Source organism: Acanthaster planci, linkage group LG13 (genome assembly GCF_054643075.1).
Source record: "Acanthaster planci isolate LZ-2023a linkage group LG13, COTS_SCS, whole genome shotgun sequence".
Classification (NCBI taxonomy): Eukaryota; Metazoa; Echinodermata; class Asteroidea; order Valvatida; family Acanthasteridae; genus Acanthaster; species Acanthaster planci.
In genome coordinates, this window is record NC_141789.1 from 9,474,575 (window position 1) to 9,499,230 (window position 24,656).

General features: G+C 42.3%; 2 protein-coding genes across 11 annotated transcripts in view; one reads left to right on the forward strand and one right to left on the reverse strand.

The window, feature by feature from the left end:
- On the reverse strand, window positions 1-24,249 carry brd8 (bromodomain containing 8). 10 transcript variants are annotated; one of them, XM_087144772.1, is made up of 18 exons: window positions 24,123-24,249; window positions 19,342-19,454; window positions 19,127-19,196; window positions 18,722-18,771; window positions 18,003-18,206; window positions 16,398-16,471; window positions 15,567-15,718; window positions 14,515-14,637; window positions 13,426-13,489; window positions 12,349-12,518; window positions 11,596-11,697; window positions 8,899-9,666; window positions 5,685-5,888; window positions 4,791-5,035; window positions 4,285-4,356; window positions 2,892-3,138; window positions 1,738-1,818; window positions 1-940 (listed from the first exon to the last, which is right to left on the reverse strand). In XM_087144772.1, the coding sequence occupies exons 2-18, from the start codon at window positions 19,434-19,436 to the stop codon at window positions 860-862; spliced, it is 2,802 nt and encodes a 933-aa protein (XP_087000898.1). In that variant the 5' UTR covers window positions 19,437-19,454; window positions 24,123-24,249; the 3' UTR covers window positions 1-859. The 10 variants fall into 10 exon arrangements, with proteins under 10 accessions (XP_087000898.1, XP_022106715.2, XP_022106714.2 ...); XM_022251023.2 differs by having other exon boundaries at window positions 5,685-5,891; XM_022251022.2 differs by lacking the exon at window positions 24,123-24,249 and adding an exon at window positions 20,343-20,580 and having other exon boundaries at window positions 5,685-5,891.
- LOC110987888 (clarin-1-like) overlaps window positions 20,740-24,656 on the forward strand; it is an 8,419-nt gene continuing 4,502 nt past the window's right edge. The window contains exon 1 of the mRNA XM_022251032.2: window positions 20,740-21,699. Coding sequence (XP_022106724.2) covers window positions 21,432-21,699 — 268 coding nt within the window. The 5' untranslated portion in view covers window positions 20,740-21,431. The remainder of the gene's footprint in view (window positions 21,700-24,656) is intronic.

Consider the following 24,656-nt stretch of genomic DNA (forward strand, 5'->3'; position numbering starts at 1 on the left):
TTTGACTTTCAACCGACATTTATTTCAAAGCCAACTCTAAAGTATTTACCAACAACTTTCAAGAAAACCATTTTGGTAAGACATAAAAACTTGTGGCCTGATCTCAAACACTTGTTAAAAGCCCAACACGAATACACAGTGTGTCCAAACACTTTGCTACATTTCCAACCAAAATTACTTATTCCACTCTCATTGCAACTTTGGGTTCTTTAGGTTCTGATGAATCATTTCCTTGCTGTAACCTGTACTATGTTTAGGTTTGTGAACTTAAAAACCCCCAGAACTTCCAGATGACAAAAACTGCCTTATTTCAAACATAATGTTTCACCTGGAGTGGAAACAAAAATGGTGTGTAGTACTTTGCATTAAAGTGTAATACCAAGGGCTCAAAAAGACAATAGACTTCAAAACATGCTTATTCAGGCACTGATAACGTTTTAGGACCAGAATATGTTTACATTTGGTTACTTTATTTCTGTCAACTGAGAAAAATGGGGTTTCCTCAGAAATGCAGAGACACTGTAGCTCAAGAGCCTGAGGAAACAGAAGAAGAAATGCCCAGTTTTTGAGGTGCGGTGAGGATAACCCCAGCACTATTGTTCACAATATGGACTAGGTGAATACTCATTACACATGTTGGCCTACGAGGGATCGGAACTCAGGTCGCAGCAGTGAAAGGCAACGATAATACCAGAACACCAACGTAGTGGGGTGGTATGGCTGGACCCTGAAAGCATGATTTGCAATTGGACAAAATTCAGATCTGTTTTGGGGGGGGGAGGGGTCGAGTGCCTGCCCCCTGGAATCACCCCACACCAAGGCTGGTCTTTGCTGCTTGCCAACAGCATTAGCTCCCTCTCTAGTTCTCGTCAGCCCTTGTTCGTCTCTTCTTTCCTGAGGTGTCCGCTTCGGTAGAACTCCGCCGTGAACGTTCCTCTTCCTGTTTATACAACAAAAGGAAATTGGTTTTCCAGTTAACTGTATTTCTGAAAATGTGATACATGCGGAAGGACCCAAATTTCAGTAAAAGATTCATTCATGGCTTTATTTTGGGGCACCTGCTGAAGACAGTTCAGCAGGGGCAAACGTGTTAAAAGTAATAAAATACACAAAGCTAAGCTACATAATTTTTTGGGTCAACAGACTGCTCACACAAATAAATATACACAAATACACACAGTTCAAAGTAAACTCAGTAAAATGGTGTAATAATGGTGTTGAAATATAAATTACAATTTAGGATTTTAAAATTATAATTACAATTTTTGAGTTTACGTTACGGTCATCCTGCTAATGGACGAATAAATTCAGGTGTAAAACTAAACTGAGGCTTTCGAAAAAGACTGACCATCACTGATGAACTGAGCGATTTAGTTGAGAAAATGAAGGATAAGAAAAGGGGGTGGAGGTAGTGGAGCACACACAGAAACACAATGGATGCCAAGCTGGGTACTGCTGGTTGAGTTGTAAAGAGATAAACTATAAAGGATCAACAAGCTGGTCATAGAGTACAGTCGAACCTCGTTAATAAGAGGCCCTTCGGACTTGGCAAATTACCTTGTTATAACAGGAACCTTGTATTATCAGGAATGAAAACAATGATAAACAAAGGATTGGGACCTACGATTTTCTTTGTTCTAAGCAGACTCTTGTATTAACAGTGCTCTTATTAACGAGGTTCGACTGTACATGTTCTTAGCTGTGACTGAATTTGGGGCTTTGAACGTCTCAACTCACCCCCTGTCCCTGTTTGCCTCTCCCCCTCAGCATTTTGGTAGAGTCCGGCTGCTGTACCAACAGCTGAGTGGACACAAATTCCTGTCATACACAAACACAGACAAATCAGAACCCTGGAAATGGGTTGGCATAGAAACAAGCACTGCCATGACTGGAAATCTGTACAAACAGCACTGGAGTTTTAGTGCTCTTCATTTTATGCCTAGCTTCATCCCCCTATAAAAAGTAAAAATGCAGAACACTTCAGCCACTGATGAACACTTGCGCACTATTCCTAGTGCGCTGCTACACTCAAGTACGTTCCTCACCGTACAGAAAACTCTACGTATTCGGCTTCAATCAGTTGGAAATTGGTTGTAGGAAGACTGTTTGTCTCTTCCAGTAATTGCCATATGCCAACTAGATATAGTATGTTGAGATCGAACAAATGGACAGTCCCAGGTGCCATCTTAGGAAACCCTTTCGTGCTCAAGACCTTAACAATGTCTACCTGGGAGATCTTAGAGTGGGATTTTGTGTCGTAACCCTCGCAGGCCATTTTTTATATTTATGCCATGGGTATTTAATTGAAAATTTCTCTTTATTAACCCTAACAGTCCCAAATCCTCCAATTTCAATACAATTTTATATACACCCTTGGGGGTTAGGGTTAACACAAATGATTTAGTTATTGCTCCATGCTTTTTGGTGCGGCATGAATACTTGTTAGATTACAATTTTTGCCCTGCATGGAGTGTGTTGGCAGCCCTCTTTGCAGCTTATAAAAGTAAGCCACAGAAGCCCTATTTGTCTCTCCAAGGCTACATGGGCATGCGTTATCCAGTAATTGTAGATAAAGATCAATGATCTCTGCACATTATCTGGAGTTCTTTTCCCTCTGAAGAACATTTTAGAGTGTTTTGTAACAAGTCCAAACTCCTAGAATCCCCTCAAGTTACTAGACTTGAGAACGACCACTAATTGTTGAGTCAACCAGTCTCAGTCCCCAAAACAAGCACATGAACGATACTTATGATTTTGTTCCCATTATTTACAAAACGACCTGCGACTGGATCAAACTTGATTACAGCACTGGCCCCTTCCAGTTAGGTTAAGTCTCGACAAAGACAAATCACAATGAACCCATGGACTAGCAGGGCGAAGACTCTCTTCACCTCAATCTGTTTGACCACGTCTGCCTGCATGACGGTGGCTATCTGGTGGACATGCTGGTCAGCATTGTTGTACATGATGGCGTTCTGGAACATGAGCATCATGTCGCGGTGGAACTGCTCCGTAGTCCGGATCATGCCATTCTCAATGTTCTTCTTGATAGTGATCAAGTCCATGGGACGCATCACGATGCTCTTGTAACCCGGCGCTATGTCCTCCGTCACGGGGTGGAGAAACACATTGGCATACCTGTTGGGCCAAGGGAATGCATAATCTGGGGATAACGGCAGTCAGGCCAGAGAAAAGCACATTCTAGTTCATCAACAGGCGCTTGCATCAAACGATCTTGGCTCACTTTTTTTTCGGTAACTCTGAACTTCTCTCCCTAAAGAAACATTCGCTGCTAAAGAAAAAAAATCATGACAGGATAGTCTTTTGAATGTAAGAACCTCCAAATTACCAGTGACAGAATTGGAAGTGATGGATTGAGGGGGGTTGGGATTCACTCTCCACCATTTTGATTTTCTTTTAAAGTAAAAGGACAATGAAATCAGTGATTCTAATGACTGGCTTCTCATCCTGAGCCTCTGGTAACTCAAGCTTCAGTGAAACCTGGTACGCCTTATGGATTGGCTTTGTGAATCCTCAACTGACTATGTGCCGTTTCTAAATCCTGGGAAGGAGGTCTTTCACTGTCCACTGTGATATTACACAGGGACTCGTAGTGCCAGCGAGTGCCTAGTGTGACACATGCACTGTATGCCCACCAAACATTCCTTGGTCCCTCAAAATAAACATCTTACACGGCATATAGTTCATTAATGTATATGTTATTTTGTTATGCACGGTTTGCAGAGGTTTTTACTTGACAAACCTTCTAAAGTCTCCGGTAGAGCAAGAGGACTGCTCTCCTTAGAGTTAACTCATTAACTTTGTACATGCTTGGCTTTCTCTTGAAGATTTGGCTGCATTGTTGTCCAATCTTATTTTCTTTGTTGGGGTCATTCATCTCAATGCATTATTATCACTAATTGGTTTATTTATATATTTGATAAAAGACTGACACATGGCAGCAAGAAGGGCTGAATTATAGTCATTACAAAATGAAACATAAACAAAATTGAATACAAATACATAAAATAATTATGTAACCTAAAACAGATAGTTATATTTAAAAATGAAACCAGTTAAAGAAAATAACAAGAAGAACAGAGTAGTTGGGAGGCAAGTAAAAATGTACAGGGGAAAAAAGGAATCCCTTATGAAGAACTTTGCCAGTGAGGGGACTGTAGATTTGTTATATCTTTCAGTTCGACATCTAGGGATAACTTAAGTAGACACATTACCAGATCGCAAATGTCTACCATTACAACATAGGAAAGGACTGGTACTCACTTGTGGCTTGCGACTGCCCTCCAGACAAGCATGATGGCCTTACGCCACGTCTTGTAGGCATGGTCTTCCTCGCTGCAAGAAGGAACACAGTTCAAAAATGGTCTGTGAAATTGTATAAGGTTCTCAAAACATCAAACTCACAAACACAGAATAACAGACCATTCTTTTTCTATGTCACAAGATCTGTTACTGCAAGCCATATTGGCTGAGCTAAGGCTGGTTGTGGGTGTGAGACCAGCAGAGCACTTCACAAAAAGGAAAACTGAATATCTTATGCAAGTATTGAAATATCAAAATAATAAATAATTCTAGAAAATACTGAATGAAAATGTCTCCATCGTTGAAACAAAATAAGCAATCTAAGGGTAACTTTTCTACAAATCATGGGTGAACTTTCTGCAAACTCTGGCTGGCTGTAAAAACAACCCAGATTCTGCCTGTTTCTTTCTGTGTACATGCAACGCAAGTACATGAAAGTAGCCAAACTCAAAACAGCAATGATATACCTCTGTGCCACCGATGCAGGACTGTTGGGAAGGGAGTCCAGGAAATATGACGACTGCAGGGCACCGGTCGATGCGGACAGGTCGTCACTCTCCGAAGGCTTGTCGGTCACGTCCGAGTCTCCAGCCTCACTGTGCGTGTCCTTGCTGTCTTCATCCATCAGTGACACAATGCTGCTGGCCGTGCCATCCTTGCCGGACGATCTCCTTCCAGAGGGAGTATCCAGTGCACGGTCATCTTCCTCCTCCTGTGGTGGGAAAAGCGAAGGAAGGCTGTATTAATAAGGATTTAAACACTGGGCTGTTTTTACTTGTTAAAAAATGAACTGACCATTGAGACTACTGGCATCGTTCACATGGTTCAGCAGGATGAAGACCTCCTTAAAATAAAACAATGAAATTTGCAGGAAAATTGGTTGGGAGAGATTTTAACTTTTTACGGCAAGAGATTCATGTGATTAGAATCTGAAAATCTTGTGCTTTAAAAGCAGCTTTTTAAAATGTCTGCAAGTAGAATCTGCCCATCAAATTCCCCTAGGGGCAAAACATTCTATCAGAGAGCAACTTCTCATTTGTGATACAAAATGAATGTTAGTGATAAAGCATACAGTAAAAACCAAATCATTCTACCCACAACAATGAGAAAGATCCCATATTGTATTAAATTTGGCAATACTATCACCTGATAAAGCACTGGCTGGTTGCATCCCACTTTTGGACCCCTAATTTCTGGAATTACCCCTATGGAGATGGACCCACACACTGTGCATATTGCACAAGGTGATGTTTGGAATCAAAATACTTAAATTGGGAAAAATCAAATCCTTGATTACTTTACTATGAATGAATGCAAGATTAGTTGTTTGGATTCCAGAGACAAGAAAACTGGCCAAATACCGTGGTAGTATGTGTGCGTATCCGGGAGCTCTTGCGCTGGCTGCCCAGGGGTCTTCCTCTTGCTCCCCGTCGCTTGGACTTCATGTCGCTGTCTTCCCTTGACGAGCTGTCCCCAGGGGAAGGGGGCTCGATATGGTGGTAGTCATCCTCCCCGGGCTCTGCTCTGGGTTTTGTCACTGGGGTCACATCCGCACTTTTGTCAGCCTGCTACAATAACCAGATAAACATCCCAAAAAACCCTGTCTGTTAATTAACACAGAAAACAATAGGATGCAGATATTGGACAGCATTGATGCTGCCTTGGGAGGTTTTCCGTTTTGACCTCAGCACAAGTGGGTAATTGGTGCAGGACTGTTGGGGAAGGATTCCTGGAAGTATGATGACTGTAGGGCACTGGTCAACCGTGAGTGCAGCCAGGATTTTTCCAGGGGAATACCAATTTTTTTTCGGGTGGGGGAGGGGGGGGACATTCATCAGCTAAAAAATCAATGATGAAGGCATGCACGACTTTGTGTTGTAGTACAAATAACTGCAAACTGGCACACTTTGTCAGAATTAACAGACTTTGGTAAAGAACTGTTTGTTTCCTGTGAGAGGAGAGACAGCTATGATGGTTAATGAACAATAAATACTGGTCAGGTCAGGTCAGGTCAGGTCAAGTCAAGGTCAGTAAAATTTAGGTTTCTGTGAGTTTATTTTCATTGTAAATGCAGAAAAGTCAATGTGAGTGCCATCATTAACCCTAACAAAACCAAATCATTCAAAATCCACCAGGAGATTTTCAAGGATTTTGCAGGATTGAGAAGGGTAAACCAGGGCACTGCTTTTTCTACATGGGACTTGATACCCAGTATTTGCTGTTGGTTTGCTTCATGGGAGGGTACTTTGGAGGATTCAAAACAGTTCCCAGCCAGAATGCTTGGGGAGTTAGGGTTAATGACTGGTTTCAGACAAAAAAACAGGAGAAATTGTGAAGTCTACCCGTATGAACTCAATGATAAGGAATGAATCTAAAATGCACACATACATGTACACAGGTTGGAATGAATGGCAAACTTCCTAAATATTAGCAGATAACATTATGAAGAAATGACAGGTTTGTGGCATGCAATGACAAACGATTGCACGGAAAAATTCATCATTAGTACTGCAAGTACAGGGAGATGGCAACTGTGACTGTCACTGTCATGACGATAAATCTGCAAAAAAAGAATAGCTAAGTTTGGAACATCGGGTGATTTATGTTCTCAGGGTTGACCCGATTTGTACAACACGAGACAGACTCCCTATATTTCTGGGGCCAATTTCATAGAGCTGCTTAAGCAGAAAATTGGCTAAAACGTGAAAAAAACTTGCGTAAAAAAACAAAGGTTACCAGCTCAACCTCTATGTGATTGTCATGCTAACCAAAAAACAGCTAAATACGATCCCAAAACAATAAGCATCACATGGAATTTTGGCTGGTTGCAAATTTTGTGCTTAAGCAGCTCTATGAAATTGGCCCCAGGTTTAACATTTACTGGAATCCCCCCCTTAGTTCAGGGGTTTTGACTCACTTTTGGATGATTAATCAATGCCATTGAAAGAGCACTTACGTACGCAGTACAAGATGATGCCAAGTCACCATCATGACAGTAGCTTTTACAGGATGAGTAAGCATTTTCCATGACGTCAACTTTTCAAAACCTATTTTAATTATGATTCAGCGTTTAAAAAGACCCAAGGGAAATTTTTTTTTTTCAGTTTTCATTAAATGTTGACAGCCCTTTTCAGCCCAAACTGGACAGTAACCCCATTTCTGCCCATTTTTGATTATAAACAAGGACAAAAATGTGATTCAGGACAAAAAAAGTGATTCAGGGCAAAAAGTGATTCAGGGCAAAAAGTGATTCAGCAAAAAACACCCCTCTATCATTGACTATCAAAGAAAACAAAGCTGACATGACTGGCTCCCCTCACTGTGCTTCGTGCTTTGGGCAAAGGCCAGCTACAGTTTGCTTCACACAACAGATTTTCTACAGCGCATCACGTGACACAGGATGCACAGTTTCAACTTAACCTACACAGAAGTTTGAACGCAATAGTTTAATCTTGTCAAAATAGATTTCAAGATAGAAATGGATGAGGGCATGGTTGTTGAAGCTAAGGTGTTAAGGTGAGCTTTTGCTTTGTGCTGCCTGCACACAGCTAGCTGCAGTTGAGTCCTTTTCTAAAAGTCAACCAAATACCAGTTGCTGTTGTTGTTTTATTTTAATGGCGCTTTCAGCAACTCTGGTTATTTGCGCCAGTAACTGTACGTTTATTCATACATTCTATTAATCAGCATCACATTACGGAGTTAGGAAGAAGGTCCAGTTTTAAAGGCAGGGGGAAACCGGAGTGCCCGGAGCAAACCTGCGAGAGCGAGTATGGACTGGAAACCAAATGCACTTAAAGCCTGGGCCCCAAATAACAGAATACAGGGTGGTGCTTATTAGGAATTAAAAAGAGAGAACGCTGGTGGTCTTGGTATGAAGGCTTCTTATAAGGAGTAGGAATGTGAGATTTGGAGAAAAAAAATATGCGGAAAATGTGCACATATCTACAAAAGGATTTGTTATCAAGTCTAAGTCTTCTGACAAAGGACTGCACTCAGGTGCACATCCTCTCAAATATGTTTGTGTTGCTGGGTTTCCAACTTGGCACTCAGCAAACGCTGCCTTGGTACCTACACTGTAGGCTTGAATCCTATATCAACTAACACTGAGGTTTACTTGAGGACTTGATGGAGCTGTGACGCTTCTCTGATGGGAAATTACATGTACGGTTGGTGAAAAGACAAAAAAGTGATGTTATATAATAATGAATACCCATGCGAATGAAAGTTACATTAAACATGTTAGTAATGAGCATGCATAAATATCGAGCAAACCCTGAAACGTGTTGAAGTTAACTAAGAATGTAAATGACACTGGAAATAAAATAACAAACATTTACATGTAAGTACTTGTGTCATCAAGGGTGATAAATCCCCCAACAAGTCAACAGCATGGACAAAAATGTGCAGAAATCTGAAGAACAATTTGGAGACAAACACGAACTCTCTCAGTTAATAAGCGACCTCTTCTCCTCTGAACGTGATGGTGACTAGCAAACAGAACATGTGAATAATGTCTCAAAAACTAAAAAAAACAACAAAAAAACCCCAGAAACTGTGCCCAAAAAGGCTGTATACCTCAGCCGCACTTTTGGTATTGGAAGTAGCCTTGCGAGGGCTCTTCTTTCTGGATGGGGTAACAATCGACTCTGTCCTGCTCGGGTCAGAATCGGCAGCTTTTGGTGTGGTAATGCTCTCTGCTTTGGTCTTTTTTCCATTAGGGGTGAGGTCCACTTTTGGCGGGCCCACATTTCTGAAGCTGCGGACTAATTCCTCAGTTTTCTGTTTCTTGTTGCTCCTTTCCTTTGTTTCAAGAACGACTGCCCCTTCCTCTTTCGGCAAAAACTTCTTGGCTTCATCTACCATCTGGTTGGTGCTGGTTTCTCGCTCTTCTTTAGACTGCGCCACCTGCTCCTGGCATTTAAGTGGGGCTTCCAGCTTGGATTTCTTTCGGTCTTGGACCGAGCGCAGCCATCTTAAAGGGGATGGATCGCCGGCATCGCCTCCCTCCTGGGGGTTGTACAGGGCCGCGTCCAGCTTCTGGGTGATGGCCCTCTGCTCCTCCGGGCTCAGGCTCTTCCTTGTCGGCGATCGGAACTTGGACTTTGGTGTGGCCTGTTTGGGAGGTTGAGGGGCAGTGCAGGGCTCGTCATGAGCTATCCCTTGAGTGGGTGTTGCTGGGTAAGTGCTACTAGCTGATGATAGCTTCGTTTGATTGTTTGTCTGGAAGACATCTGATGGCTGGCCACTTTCTGAGCAAGTACCAGCTTGCTGGCCTGATGCTTGGGGAGATTCAACTGATCCCCTCGGTGCACTATTGCCAATAACTGGATTGCCAGCACCGGCCTGGTCATACAGGAACAAAGCAATCTTAAAAACTGTCTCATAGCAAAAACTAATATTCCTTTCTCTTCCCCCCCCCAAAATCTTAACTCCATGATCAACTCTTGACTTGGCCTGAAAAAAAAGTGTTTTTGTTAGATATTACCAATGTTATCACAAAGTGACAGTGTTTAATGTACGTAACACCAAGTATGTACCTTTTGGGCAGCCAAAGCTCACGTAGGAAAACATGGAGCCCCCAGAGGGATATAAGCCATGTCTGACAGGACAGCAGCTGTATATAACACAGGCACCTGTAGAGGCTGTCAGTTAGAGGCTATGGCTACGTTTCATAGACCCTTGCTATGTTATTTCCAGCCGCAGCCAGTTGGTTTGGATAGGACCATAAAAAAGGTACTCCCGTAATACTGAGTCTATTTGACTGTGATGTCAAGTTACCAGACAGACGCGTCAGGATCATGCTTTTTTGGTTGAGATACCATTGAGGTACAGAAAACATTGAATACGTCTCTTGCTGCTTTGTTATCCTGGTTGGCTGAAATATGGTCACATGGGGTTCACTAATACGGGTCAGTGCATGAAATTTGTATTAGCGTGAATTGGATCAGCGCCAAGATATCGCGCATGTGTAAATTCCAGAGTACAGTGCGCGGTTATACTCATAATTTTTGACTGGTTACAGCGCCCTCAGATGATGCGAATGGTTCACGGTTCTCAAAAACTGAATCTAGGGAAAACAGAAGTGTTCCTCTAATCGGTAAATTACTTGCTAAATTGCATTTGAGTTAATGGTTGACTTAAAACAGTTCAGTTGCAAAACCCTGAAAAGTTTTTCTAGGTTTACAGTTTGAACAGAGGTGTCTTATAAACTGGACTGGCATAATTCGGTTAGTTCACGTCCCACTTGGGCCCATGGGTGACCAGAAAGGGGTCCTCTAGGCCCCCTGCCTCAGGAAATAGGATCCTCTTGAGGTCACTCACAGTCTCTAAAGTCACATAGACAAGTACTGGTGACCTTGCTGCCTATCTATATATGTATACAACAAACACCTGAAACAAAAACAGCTTGGAAAGTGCATACCACAATTTACTACGAGTAGCATTTTGAATCTCTAGTTGAAGTCAGGGTTAACGATGCTAGAACATTCTTTTGACACTATAGCAAGGCCGTGAAATCTACATGTATACTGCATGTAAAGGTTACCGATCTATGTGAACAAAGCAAGATACATGTACATGTATATGACTCACTACTGCAATGGGTTAAAACTTGTCAAAAATGGGAGGATTCAAGAATTTTTTTTCGTCAGGTCTTCCCACAAACGTCTCAATTCCAAACTCTGCATCTAACAAAAAATTCTTCAAGACTAATTTCTATTGGCTCTGCTACTTTGAAATTACACTCTTGTCAGCATGGGCCTGGCCAATCACACTTGCCAGACCATGATGAATGCAACTGGCTAGGGTTTGTTTTACTCTTTATAAGGCTGCCTTCAGTACTCTATCTTTTCAATACACAAGTATAAGGTTTCCAATGAGAGCATGGTAAAATTGGTCAATAATTTTGGTCGTTCTACTCTGGCAAGACAATTACACTTACAACGATCACTTGAATGGATAAAGGGAAATTAAAAAGAAATGAGTTAAGCCTTTCTTGAGAGTCGAAGTGAGAGTGTAGGAACTACAGCTGTAGCACTGGGGTAACACGAATACCAATACAAGGCCTATCACCATTAAGTTGTAAGGCAATGGCTTATTTAATGAGTGTGAGTTATGAGTTCAAGTCCAGACATGTATCCGAGTACAAGTATGACAGCTACAACAATGGCATGAGTTCTGGTTAAAAAAAAACAAAAACACTGACTATTTGGGGATACACAGGAAACTTGTCTCTGACAACTGACAAAACTGGGGAGAACTAAACTGAACTACCTGAAGACTTGTTGGTTGGCGGTCGCTAACTGGCTCATCCACATTTATCATCTCCGTTTCGTGGCTTTCTTCAGTCTCGGGCACTTTGGTTTCTACTTTGGACTTTTGCATGATGTTCAAGATAACACATTCAGACAATAAAAGGTCACAAAATGGAAATTTCACTCAGTTGTACTTAACAGAATATTGGGTATACCCCATTACAATGCATTCCGTTCACATGGTAGGGCTCGTCGAGTAAACTATCAAGAAAGTGACATCTCCAAAGATGTCGATATCCGGTGTCTTCCATGGAACCACACGGTTTGCACCGCCACTATGGTGGTTATTCTTGGTTCTCAGGTAAGGCTGTGGTCGAATCTTACACAAGTCCCTGCAAGCCCATCACGGATCTTTCACAAGTGCACCACAAGTCATCCAGTCGTGAGCCGCGACACAGGCTAACCAAATGAACCGTAACAAAAGTTACTCCTTCGTCATTCATCCTGTGATTGGGCTTGTGGCTGGACTTGTGACGGATTCGACTACAGCCCTGTTATTGAACGAAAACAAATATTCATTCCGTCTTTTGGCCACCACGCATCTGTCATCGTTTCTCTGAAATCAGATTTCTGTGAAACCATTAGCTCAATGTAAAGGTAACAATTAGGGGAAAGTAAGACATTAATCAAAGAAGGAGTTGGTAAAAAAAAATATGACGAAAGAAAATTCCTCATTCTTTGGGGTTTAAGCTGCTAATCCTTTGGGGCTCACCTCTCTGGTTTTGACCATGCCCTTCTCGATCTTCAGTATGAGGGGTTCCTTGACCCTCGGGACGGGAGTGCCATGCTCCGAGGCGGGCAACGAGCTCTCGTCCACACTCTGGGAAGATGGCGAGTCCACAGGGTAGGGGCTCAGCAGCTCAACCAGATCGCTGGCAGTGGCTACAGGGAATGGGTAAGGTACATACTGAGTGAAAACCAGAACGAGAGGAGGTGCAGCTCTTGGAAAAGAGGAAATACAGGCTGCACATACATGTTTGAAGGACTGACAGACCTGTCTTTAATCCTAGCAGTGCTTCATGTAAAAATATTAGACATAAACCATAATAACGTCATTCTTTTTTACATGTGCGTTTTTTTCCTATAGCAGCGATGCGGAACACGCCAACCTCGCAGCCATAAGAAAGCGCACATGTAAACAAAGCATGACATTATTTTGTTACATGTCTACTGGGGTGCAAATTATGACTTTGTGGTTTCTCTTTCTGTTGGGTAATTTGGCATGGTTACAAACATAAATGAGAGTGGCACACACAAACATTTAAAAGGCACAATGCTGCGGTTGATTTCTGGTATACATTCTTGGTGAAGGAAGTGACACATGTCGTCCCGTGATTGCATCCGCTCTGACTAACAGCGTCCCTCGTAGGGAAGGAGGAGACAAAGTGCACAGGCATAGGCTGAATAGAAATTGGTTGTACTTGCTCAGTGGGTCACCGACCAAATGCGCATGAACTTGTTCCCGTAAGCGGCACTTTCCTACAAAAGGGACATCCTCCCTATGTCAAACCATGTCATCTCTTGCTCTTGCATGGAGTGGATGCCCCTGTGATCAACACAGCCTGTGTAATTGGGCTGCCTTTGGATCAACTGGCCTCTGGAACTTAACACACACGTTTATGGCAAGTGGGCCCTGCTGCTAGCCAGCAGCTTCCATAAATGTTTGTGCTATTGCCACTGACAGCTGTGTTTCAGATACAAACTGGCTGAGGCTTAAAGCAACTGGTTTGTTTGGGGGGGGGGTGTTCTCTGGCAGGAGCCTGGTGGGGGCGTGCCCTTCAAGACTCACCTGCAAGCAATCTCTCTGCTGTCTCTTCACTGTCTTCCTCTGCGGCAACCTCCTCTTCTTGATTCTGCAAGGTCAAATAAATCTATCAGCATGTACGTCTTTACTTTTTTGCAATACAAAGAGGGACACCCACTTTGAAGATGCCCCATAGTCATGCAACATGATCTCTGTGGGATCACTGCAACAGAGTTGACAAAACTAAACAACAAAATGGCGCCCAAATTTGGTCGAGTTACCGTCTACTTATCATTGAGAAATATGACAAAAATCACAAACCTTAACACCTGGGCAAAACATGATGGTTCAAAGTGATTTGTTACTCCTGTGTGTTGGTCCAGAACGATCATATGACAGGGTGACATATCCACATGTCACACTCACCATGAGACATCTCATTCTTCTGATGGTGCATGCACGCACATGTGTACGCACACAAAACAAGAGCTTCGGGAAGTTTGGCGCGGTACCCAATATACGTTTTGTGAATGGGCTACCGGGGAATTTGATCAATGACTGCGCTTGTATAACAGACTCGTTCCCGTGCCCGCAGTGTATAAGGTAATGTGGGGACCGCTAACCAGACTATATAAATGTACTCAATGGTACCCGCACTAGTTTCACATTAGCATTTACGCATTTAACAAAAGGAGGGGACAGTGCATTTGCAAACAATGTCATTTACATACGTTAACTGTACAGTTTTACAGTAGGCCCATCATCTTCTGAAATTGTTCAGCTTGTTTCTTTGAATAAATTCCTTAAGACCGAGGTATGACAAAACAATTGTTGATCGCTGTGGTGTGGGATATGACATTGTGAACACGCGAGGGATGCATTACCTCGGGGCGCTATGCCTCCCTCGGGTGTCCACAACGTCATATTCCACACCACAGCGGTCAACAATTGTTAATTGATGCCAAGAGAAAGTACTGGCAAACAGCATACAAGACTGCTACATCACAAATATTGATGTTAAATGAAGCTCTTAAGATGAGAGAAAAGATCCTCAAAGCTCTCAATAAAAATAGCTGCCCGGAAAAGGAACCACAGTAAAATCTCGAACTCAAACAGAAGTGAGATTATCCTTACTGTCGCTGTTTCTGTTTCCTTCTGTAACTCGTTTGCCACGATCGACGTCAAGAAGTCAGTGACTGAGTTTTCACTCTGTTTGGTTGCTGTGTCTTCAGGACCTGACCCAGATTCTTCAGTGAGCTGTTATGGAAAAAACAGACATGCAAGGCGGTTGTACTTACTTGCAACGTAGGCGTAATTGGTAAAGATATCCAAGCACGCCATGAAATTTAAGATTCACGGCAAAACCTCCAGTGGTTAGTACACTAAAATCAGAAGCGGCTAGTGTGGATTCTCCAAAAGAAATTTCATTGAACATACCATACGTGCGGCACTCCAAGATGGTATTTTTGACATAATACCATTTGATTCTCCTATCTCACTGGTTTATGTATCCACCTCATGAGAAATAAGCAGTCGCCTGGTACGTGTATTTTGCCCAAACCTCATCATACCTTATTTCTTTTCAAACAAGCGGTGACTGATGGAATTATGACTGAAGAAAACCTGCGCTGAAAATTTACCCGATTTACTGTGACTTAGATTTCGAGCGTGTATCACGTTACCAAGTTTAAGACTTGCAGGTAAAAACTGTATACCATCCTCAATATAGATGTCATAGCTACATGTAGGTAACAAAGTACACTATCATTTACATGTACCGTATGTTAACAATGCAAGGTACTTGTCGGCATTAGTGAGAAGTGGCGACTGCAGATAAAGAGGTTCTATCTACTCATGAACAGGTACCGCCCTCACATGCTCAAGAGAGAGAGGCCGATGGGATGACAGTGCCAAGAAGGTGCCCAGCACCCACGCAAATATTCGATTCCAATGAAAACTTGTTGAGAATGCTCGAACAAGATGGTTGAAAGGCATAAACTTGAATGCATGTGTGATATGTCAACCCAAATTATTTTGATACCAATGTGTTGTCTCTTTCATTTGGCTACAAATCTTGAGCGAGGACAAGGAAATCTGACTCCTCTGGTTCTCATCGAACCAGTCTGCTCATTCCAGTGTACGTTGAATGGTGTATCTGTCACTTATTTCCCTACTCAGGCTCTTGCCTTGACTGGTGAGGCTAGCACACTGTCTTCCACCTCTACGCTGTCACCGACCGATGAGGTCTCTGACTGGGTGCGAGTTCCAACGCGAGGATTGCGCACCTGTGGCCGACGTTTGCTGGGCGACTGAAAGTTGGGCTTGCTGGTTGGTTTGACTGGGTGAAAATGAGAAATGACCGGAGATTCTTTAAGTCTTTTAGGAAGCATCGAAGAGGCCCAAAAATACCATGACAACTGACAAGAGATTGTGGGACCCAATAGTTCCCACTTGTAAAGGAGGTTTCAATTGGTGAATTCCAGTGGATATAAACACTGACCTGACTCTTCAGGAAACTTGCAGAAAAAAACAAAAAAACAAAACGACATTGCAATTTTCTGTGACAACCATGTGGTCTGTGAAGTGAGCACTAATTTTCGTGAAACTGCAGTCCAAACTTCCACATGAGGGATGCAATTTTACTACAGATAAAACAATCGTTAAAATGGCTAACTTGCGACATAATCTTGAAAGTGTTAAGAGCACGGCAAGGAATGGGCTTTCTTGATTCAAAATAAACAGTCCACAAGACACCCCGGTAGCCCTCTTTCCCAATCCTCAAATCATGAACCACACTCTGTACGTACTTATCAGGTGTCAGGAGGTATCAGTGAAAATTTTATAGAGATGGCAAGATCTGAAACTGTTACTGAAGTTGAGAGAAACTAAAATATGACCAGATTGCTTCCCAAAAATCATTAAAAAAACCGAGAACAAACATATGAGCCCCTCACCTTGAAGATAAAATTGTTCCTGGCACCAGGAAGCAGGTTATTGAAATTTGGAAGCCGGCTTACCTACAGCAGCTGCTTTAGTGGCTTCTGCGGCTGCTTTCTGTGTCTCCTCGGCTTCTTTGGCTGCACGCTTCTCTCTGATATGTCAATAAAACACCAACGCTTAACTACTCAACAGACATCATCATCTGGATTACATCTACCACCGCTGTGCTGTGATACAGAGTACCGCAGTGAAACCATCGTGCGCATAATTATGTATGTGTAAAAAGACATGACTGCGGGAACCAGCGCGTGAACCAACAACACGTGTAGTCCTTTTGTTTGCGCCACACTTCCTGGTTCAAATGATGTCGTGCTTCGGTACTCTGTACCCGATCGACTGACAGGCGTTCATGCATGCATTTGTTCTGCGTAATGATATGCAAGGTGCTGCCACTGAGTGGACCACTGGTGCCATCCAATCTTGCGATGGGGATAATTATTTCTTGGAAAGGGATTACACTTCACTCTGACAACATTTAATCCCAAAGTTATCCCAGTGAAAAAACATCAACGCAAACCTTTTCATGTACCGGTAAATATGAAATGTACACATACAGTACATGTGTTTCTGCTCATAGTCTCTCAGCCTTTTATTATATACACAAATAACGTGGTCAAATCCTATTACCCCGGTACCAGTGGAAGTGCTGTCCAACTGGTGGACATCCTAACATATTCAATCTCAAGATGATGACATTTTTACAGGCAAAGTTTGAACAACCTCGGATTATTCACAATGGGGTGATGACACACTGATCCAATACATCCCAGGCTGGTGACATCTCCAGATTAAATCATCATACATGCAAGTTGGAAAAAACCTGAAAGTGTTCTGAATGTCGAGGGGGGATGAGGGGTGGGGGAGATATTATGACAGTGTCTCTAATCTGGTCCTCTTGTATTCACATCTGACAACTAAAGAGGACCTTACCTTTTTATCCTATTGGAATCTTTCAGAAAGACAAAAAACCTCTTTAATTGTTCAGATTGGCATATTTCAGCTCAACGAGCACCTTGCAGTGTTTTTTTTTTTTTTTTTAACATTTTTATCTTTTTCTTCTACTCTGATGGTTTTTCTCTCTTCGTGTCAAATCCTTTGGGGGAGGCCCTCTTGGCCTTGTGTTGGGTGATGGTCGTGTCACAGTTTAATGTCACACCATGTTACATTACAACAGGATAATGGAATCTTGCTTGTAACGCGTGTATGCCTAGAATTACATTTCCATCTTGATCATCTGTAAGATCTTCAGGTTTCTCAAAGGGTTTTTTCAAAGGAATCTTGCAAAGATGCACTGTTTTGTGCAACCCTATACTCGTCTTCAACGCAGGAAAAGTAACCATGTCTGTATGGCATCAGAGCTTTGCTCAGAAATATAAAAATCTGTTTTCACACAAATTCAAGAGGCATGAAAATAATTTTTTAAACAGCAAAACAAAACTTGAAACTTGAGTTTAAAATAAAGACAAAGGTGAACTTTCATGGGTTCTTCTCCCAAAAGAATTGTTAGTGTACACTGGACAGACCCTTAAACAATTTGGAAGGGACCTGCACTGTACTTCGAAACTAAAACCACAAACAACAATATCGAATATAAAGAATAGAAAAGAATATAAAGGACTTACTCTTGGACCTCTTCCCACATGGACTGCAGACGGTCGTCTGCCCCACCGCTGCGGATCTCCTCAATCTCCAGCTTCAGCTGCCGATATCTGGCCTTGTCCTCCTCCAGCTGGACTTTGAGCTCAGCGATGCGCTCCTTGGTCACCTTCCGCACGATCAGGTCGCCGGGCGTCTCCACCACCTCGCCCCTCTCGCTTCGCTTCCGCCTGAGGATAACGAGAGAGTGGTGATAAATATTCAGATTTGTTGACAAGAATGAGATGCAGTGGGTAACCCAATGAGATGCAGTGGGTAACCCAATGAGATGCAGTGGGTAACTTAATGAGATGCAGTGGGTAACCCAATGAGATGCAGTGGGTAACCCAATGAGATGCAGTGGATAACTCAATGAGATGCAGTGGATAACCCAATGAGATGCAGTGGGTAACCCAATGAGATGCAGTGGATAACCCAATGAGATGCAGTGGGTAACCCAATGAGATGTAGTGGGTAACCCTGAGTCACCTGGAAGCATTTCTTTCCAGAGGAAAAAAAGAAAACTGGCTTAAAAGCATCAAGAAGCATACTTTTGAAACGGCCAAAAACTTCTCGTTAATGTAAGAAACTTGTCAACTTTTACAGTCACTTTCACACACTGTTAGAAATCCACAACGTCTAAGGACAGTTTGATCATTGCTACACTTCGTTGCCTTTTGGAAGAATTAAAAAAGAAGACACTTACTTAGGTGTTTCTACTGTTTCGAGCAGTGCTGAGTACTGTAAGGCACAATTCTGTGAAGCAAGTTCAAAGGACAGCAATTTCATTAATAAAACACACAAAATATTGAGACACCCTATTTACCACCCAAATGGCCCCAGGTACATGTATGCTTGCTCAGAACCATCTGAAATCACCTGAAATTCCAAGATGTCCCATGATGACTGATTCTTTTGAAGAAATTATTTATTCACGCCTCTTTTTTTTACCCGATATATCAATTCATCTATACTTTTTGGTTTTGTTCGGAGATGGTACTGATAATTATTCTCCATTTGTTATACTAAAAAAGAATGCATTACCACCCCATTTTAAGTGAGGAGATGGGTGGGATGGGCGGGGCTTGGGCATCATCCTGCCCGTTCTTACCTTTTGTGAGAAAAAGTCGGGTGGCCTGCCTGGTTCACCAAATGGCTTGATGGCCCTGCTGACTGACACCCTGCAATGAAACATTGAAAGAGACGCTAACAAGGAATTCACAGAGCTGCTTCCATTACGCTGTCCCTCTGTTGTAGAGGCCAGTATTATTAATTACAAAATCCATACAATATTCTACAAAAAAAATTTGGGGAAATATGCCGTACCAATTTTGGTCGCCACTTCTGATGACTGATGAAGCCAAACAGAGTTTCTCACGAAGGCTCCACTGGTCTGCTGGTGCAACATTCAGGCCAGCCATAGTCCAAGATTATGATACCTGAAACAAGGGGTGGAAAAGTGTAAGGACTCGTCCGCAGAATTCAGAATATTTTTGGTGACATTTTCTGAGAAATCAAGCAGAAAGGCTGGTTAACATGACATGCACAGAGCAACATGGCAACGGTATCAGGTAACAAAGCGCCCTCTTTGGTTCATGCACAGCACCTCCTCTCGGGAAGCTTTTGCATTCACTATTGTTAACACTATAACTTTGAGTACACACACATCTGCTCAAAGGGGTCGGCAATCGGAAATGTTGTGCTGAGTTGCTTGGCAATTAAGCTAACATTGCAATTGAATTACCGGTAGTTTGAAGTGCTTAAGTGTCACACTCCAAACTTCGGTACATGTACATATAAACTGTACAATAATGTACATGTATTTGAACTGCATTACCATGCCAAACAACTCACATGTAACAGCACTACTGCCTTTCAGATTGCTGACCCCAATAAGTGGATACATACATGTACATGTACTGTACATGTACTGTACATGTACGTGAACATTATGAAACATCAAAGCCAATCATGATTATAACATCAAATCCTGCAAGGAGGATTTCTAAAAAAAACACTGAGAGTATCCCTTTTCTTGTACACATTCATACAGGATTTCCCACAGTAAAAAACTCCACCAGAAATTATTGCTACTAATCATCAATTTACCAGCGCCTTTGTCCAATTCGCGGCTCAGCAAATGACACAGATCAACGATTGTCTGTCTAATACAAACCAGCAAAACTAACCTGTGTCTATTACAGTGATATCAAAATTCTCCACACAGTTGACCTGTTATACTTTGAGCAGCCAAGCAGTGTGGCCAGCTGGCCTCAATCATGTCAATATGTACATAGTTTCACTACATACATGTACATGTACATTACCTTGCTTGTTAAAGAGTCTAACACCGTTGTCTTTATGACGACATGTTTAGTTCAACTGATACTCTGCTTCTACACTGCAAAAATGGTGAACATTGGGTACTAGACTATTGAAACTCTACAAAATGTGGCAATAAAACTGCACGCAGCAAACAGTTTGATTTCAAAATCACTGAGGGCATCGCTGTCCTTCCACATGAGGCCAGGTCACCAGTCTACCACCTGCAAAGCAGGGTCTAGTGGAATAGTCAGGGTATACTCCTTTTATAAACATGGATGCAAACATGAGAAGGTGTGCAAAAGACAAAGGGGATCCTTTGTAGGGATCAAAGTCCACTTTGTATTGCTGATTTCACAGTTCGTATATGGCATCTAGAGACTACACAGGCTAATACTGCATACATTTAGCATCTGATGCCAAAGTCCGGGGTCTGTCGTACGAGTGATTGGACACGCCTGCTGACAAGTAATCACTGATTTTGGGATTTAATAAAGATCTTGTTTTTCCCAGTGCTGCCAAAGTCTCCACTGCCTGGCCACACTTATCAATAAGAGAAGTAACATGCAATTAGGCATGGGTAGTTGTGGGTAATTTTTGTCCATCCGTGGCTGGTACACACGTACATTGTGCGGGACACATGCAGAGAGACTGGTAATGGCATAGCAACACAGTACATGTGACTGATACTGAATTACCTGCAGCACGAGTTATCCCACAAAGTAAGTCTATTCAGCAATTTCTCTGAGTGTAAGCTGGATAATAACGTTGCATACTCTTTGAAGTGGCCTTTGAGCAAGCTGCTGTGTTATGCAGAGTCTGCATATGTCTGGTGCTCAAGTTGAGCGGTTGAACTCCTCAGCAAATTCAGCGCACTTTAAAACAATCACCTTGATCGGGATTGATCACCGGAGCACCTACTAGACTTGACGCTTGATTTGAGAAGCAACCAAGCCACACAACAGATCCGTGGAAACTGCAAGCGCATGTTGGCAGATGTCAAGGGATAGTGGCCCATCAACTGGTGCCGCATTTCCAAACAGGTAGATTCCACCCTTTCTGCCCCCGTCCCCACAAGCACACACCAGCGAAGCATGGCTTCCAAACGCAGCAAGGTCCCCCTGGCACTGGTCTTCATCTTCTCCTTGGTGGCAGTCGGTGCCCTCCTCGCGGCCGCTGCCACGCCCCACTGGGTTGCGGGCGTTGCGGTGCGGCAAAACCTGACTGACAACGAGCGCCCGCAGGTGCCGGACGAAAATGGGCAGATCCCTCCCTTTACAGGCTACATCCAGTTTGGACTGTTCAACGGAGAGAAGATTTTCAACTTTGGCTTTACCCAACGTGCTCCCGTTTATTTCTCGAGTAAGTAGATTTGCAGTTGCAGTACACGTACAAAGTACGCCTCAATTTTTTCTCAAGTCTGCGGTGAAGACATCACGTACATGTACATGTAGTACACACGTGATGAACTGCATGCTTTCATGGGTTTTAGTTACTTCCAAAAAGTGAATGGAGATATCATTAAATGTTGTATGCTCAATACTTCATTAGCTTGTTCAGTAAGGATTCTGATTCTACAGGTGTATACTTTCACAGCACATGGAGTGATTTAACTCGATGGGAAAAATGGTAATTTTTGACTTTGATACGACTTTTCACACAAGAAGGTATCTGTGAATGAGAAAACATGTAAAGTATAATGGAGCTGGTTTAAACCACATGTAGTATGATTGAACTGAAAAGGGGCTGTAGACCAGATGCTGACATGAGGCGCATTATCAAAAACACTCCTTTAGTTGTAAGTTATGTAAGAGCCACAGACAGCCCAAAATTCCATTCGCCTCCCCCACCTCACTCTATACACAGGCTAGTCACCACCAGTCCGATAAACTTCCAGTTGGTTGGTACTGTAACCAAATTCCATCAAAGGACAAAAGCAGATGACTGGTGGACAAAGCATGGTTGAACAGTCATCACCAGTCAAAGCTCAGCTACTTATTACATGTACTGGTATATATATATATAGTTATGTACATGTACAGCCACAAACATAGCCAGTCCATTCTGCTTTATGTAGGCAAGGGAACTCTTAAATGTTAAACAGTCACTTGAATGATTCGACAACTTTGCACAGCAATGATAGAGGGTTATGGGGATAAACATGGTGGGTTACTTTTAAACTGTAATTTAGTACGTTTAAAACTACATATAATGTTTCAAATTTGCACAACTTGTGCAATTTTCCTCGAGCAATTTTTATTAGGTTGCAGATATTTTAAATCTGTGCAGATAATGTTGGGCACAATTTTTGTATGTGCCCAATATTTGTGCCTCGAACAGTACGTTTTTAAAGAAGTCATGATGGTTGGCATTTGACCAAGCCCGGGAGGGGCCGGTGGCCCAGGGACTCCCATTCCCTTCGAAGTCTTCAGCTACAGGTATCTGGCACCAGTCATGCTGGGAAACTGTTGCCTTGAGTAGAGGCTAAGATTCCAGTACAAACTAGTATGAAGTTTTGGGGTCATTTCAAAAGCCTTCTTTTCCCTGATTGTTATTTAAATATGTATTTTGTCCAGGATCGTACTTTTAATTCTAGTGCAGATATATTTCTAATGAATAGGCTACATGTATGGCACTAAGAATTTTCCAAATTAAATGTTAACGGGGAAATTTAATAGTTTTCACAAGGAATTTCTTTCAGAAGAAAAAAAATTCCGAATTAAATGTCGGCAGGGAAATTTAATTACTCTAATGTGGCAATTTTCATGAAAATTTTTGAATGGCAAAATTTCTCACACCTGGCAGGGGTGGTGCATGACGTACCTTGCCCTGGCCCCATACATGTAAGAACATATGGCAGGTACGGGGTGGTGCAGACATCCGGAACTCTCACAAAATACCGATGTAAACAGTGACCGTGGCGACGTAGACATGCACCAGCCAGTCAGAGGATCAGATTACACAATCATTTCATTGATCAGTACGTCGTGCGCACATTCATTTCAGTTGTTTTCATCAGTTGCTACCCGCCATTTTGCAAAACTCCCCGATTTCTGCACCACCCCGTAGGCTACCACTCACGCTGTACACGCAGCTCACACACGTGAAACAGACTAAACAAAATTGTGCAAAATGTGTACATGTAAAGTTAGTTGATGTCAGTCTCTTACATGTTTCACGCGTCACGTGCAGCTGTTGCATGTGGTTCATTCTGGCGGTCGGCATGACATCACTATGGACTTTTAACACATGGCAAAGGGGCACACTCACCCTTCGTGCTATTCAATCCTATGTACACAAGTTCCCGAATGTGCGACTGCAAGAATGTATCCACACAATTTCTAGCACGCTGTGCGCAATTTTTATGGCCATATCTGTGGTTGCCCAAATTTAAACATTGCAGATGCAATTTTAACTTTCAAAAATTGCGCTAAACATTACCAACCAACAACACCTGAACAAGCTACCGTGGGCATGGTGGGGGTACCAACAAGCATGACAGTGACTGACAATAGCCTCTTTTCCTACCTCCATGCAGTAGCTAACATTAGGCCTTGTCCACTTCGAAAACTAAAAGTCACTTCTCCGTCATGACGGAGTATAGTCATGATGATAAGCCTAGTACTAGTAGTAGTGCCTTTGAGTTCTTGAAGTACTAGTACAATGCCTACTACATTTTCATTGTGGATCATCTATTTCTATTGTGGCTGCTGCATCATCTGATCATGGTCATATCCTTTAGATTCTTGAAAGAACAACCAACTCGTAGAAAAGAAAAGACTTACTCAGACAGGTGACAATAATTGTACGGTTATCTTCCTCCCCTGAAATGTCAATTTCGCGCACCGTGAAACTGAAATTCTCAAGTGGTGGCTGCCATTTTTCTTTTAAGTAACCTGTGCTAGAGGGCGCTTTTGCTGAAGCGGGGCAAGCGCGCCTGGGGTGTGTTTTGCATGCCCTTTACGCAGTAGTGCCAAGACGTACATTATTAATTTTTCAAAAAGTGAAGGATTTTGCCAACTTCGTTTGACAAGAAAGATTTTTCCACAGTTCGTTTTTACAAGATATATATTTTTCAATTTCGTTTTTAAATGTCATGAATAGGAACGAAAAAAAGTGTCTCATGGGAACAAACATTCTATAAAACTGTTCACAAAAACTTGCTCAAAGAACGACTCTGTCTAAAAAGTAATCTTGTATGCTCGTTTTTACAGTTTTTCAAAATTCGTTTTAACGAGATATTTTTTCTCGAAATTAATTTTTGTGAGAATTTTTTCAAGTTCGCTTTTATGAGATATAAAAGCGAACCTGCAAATAAA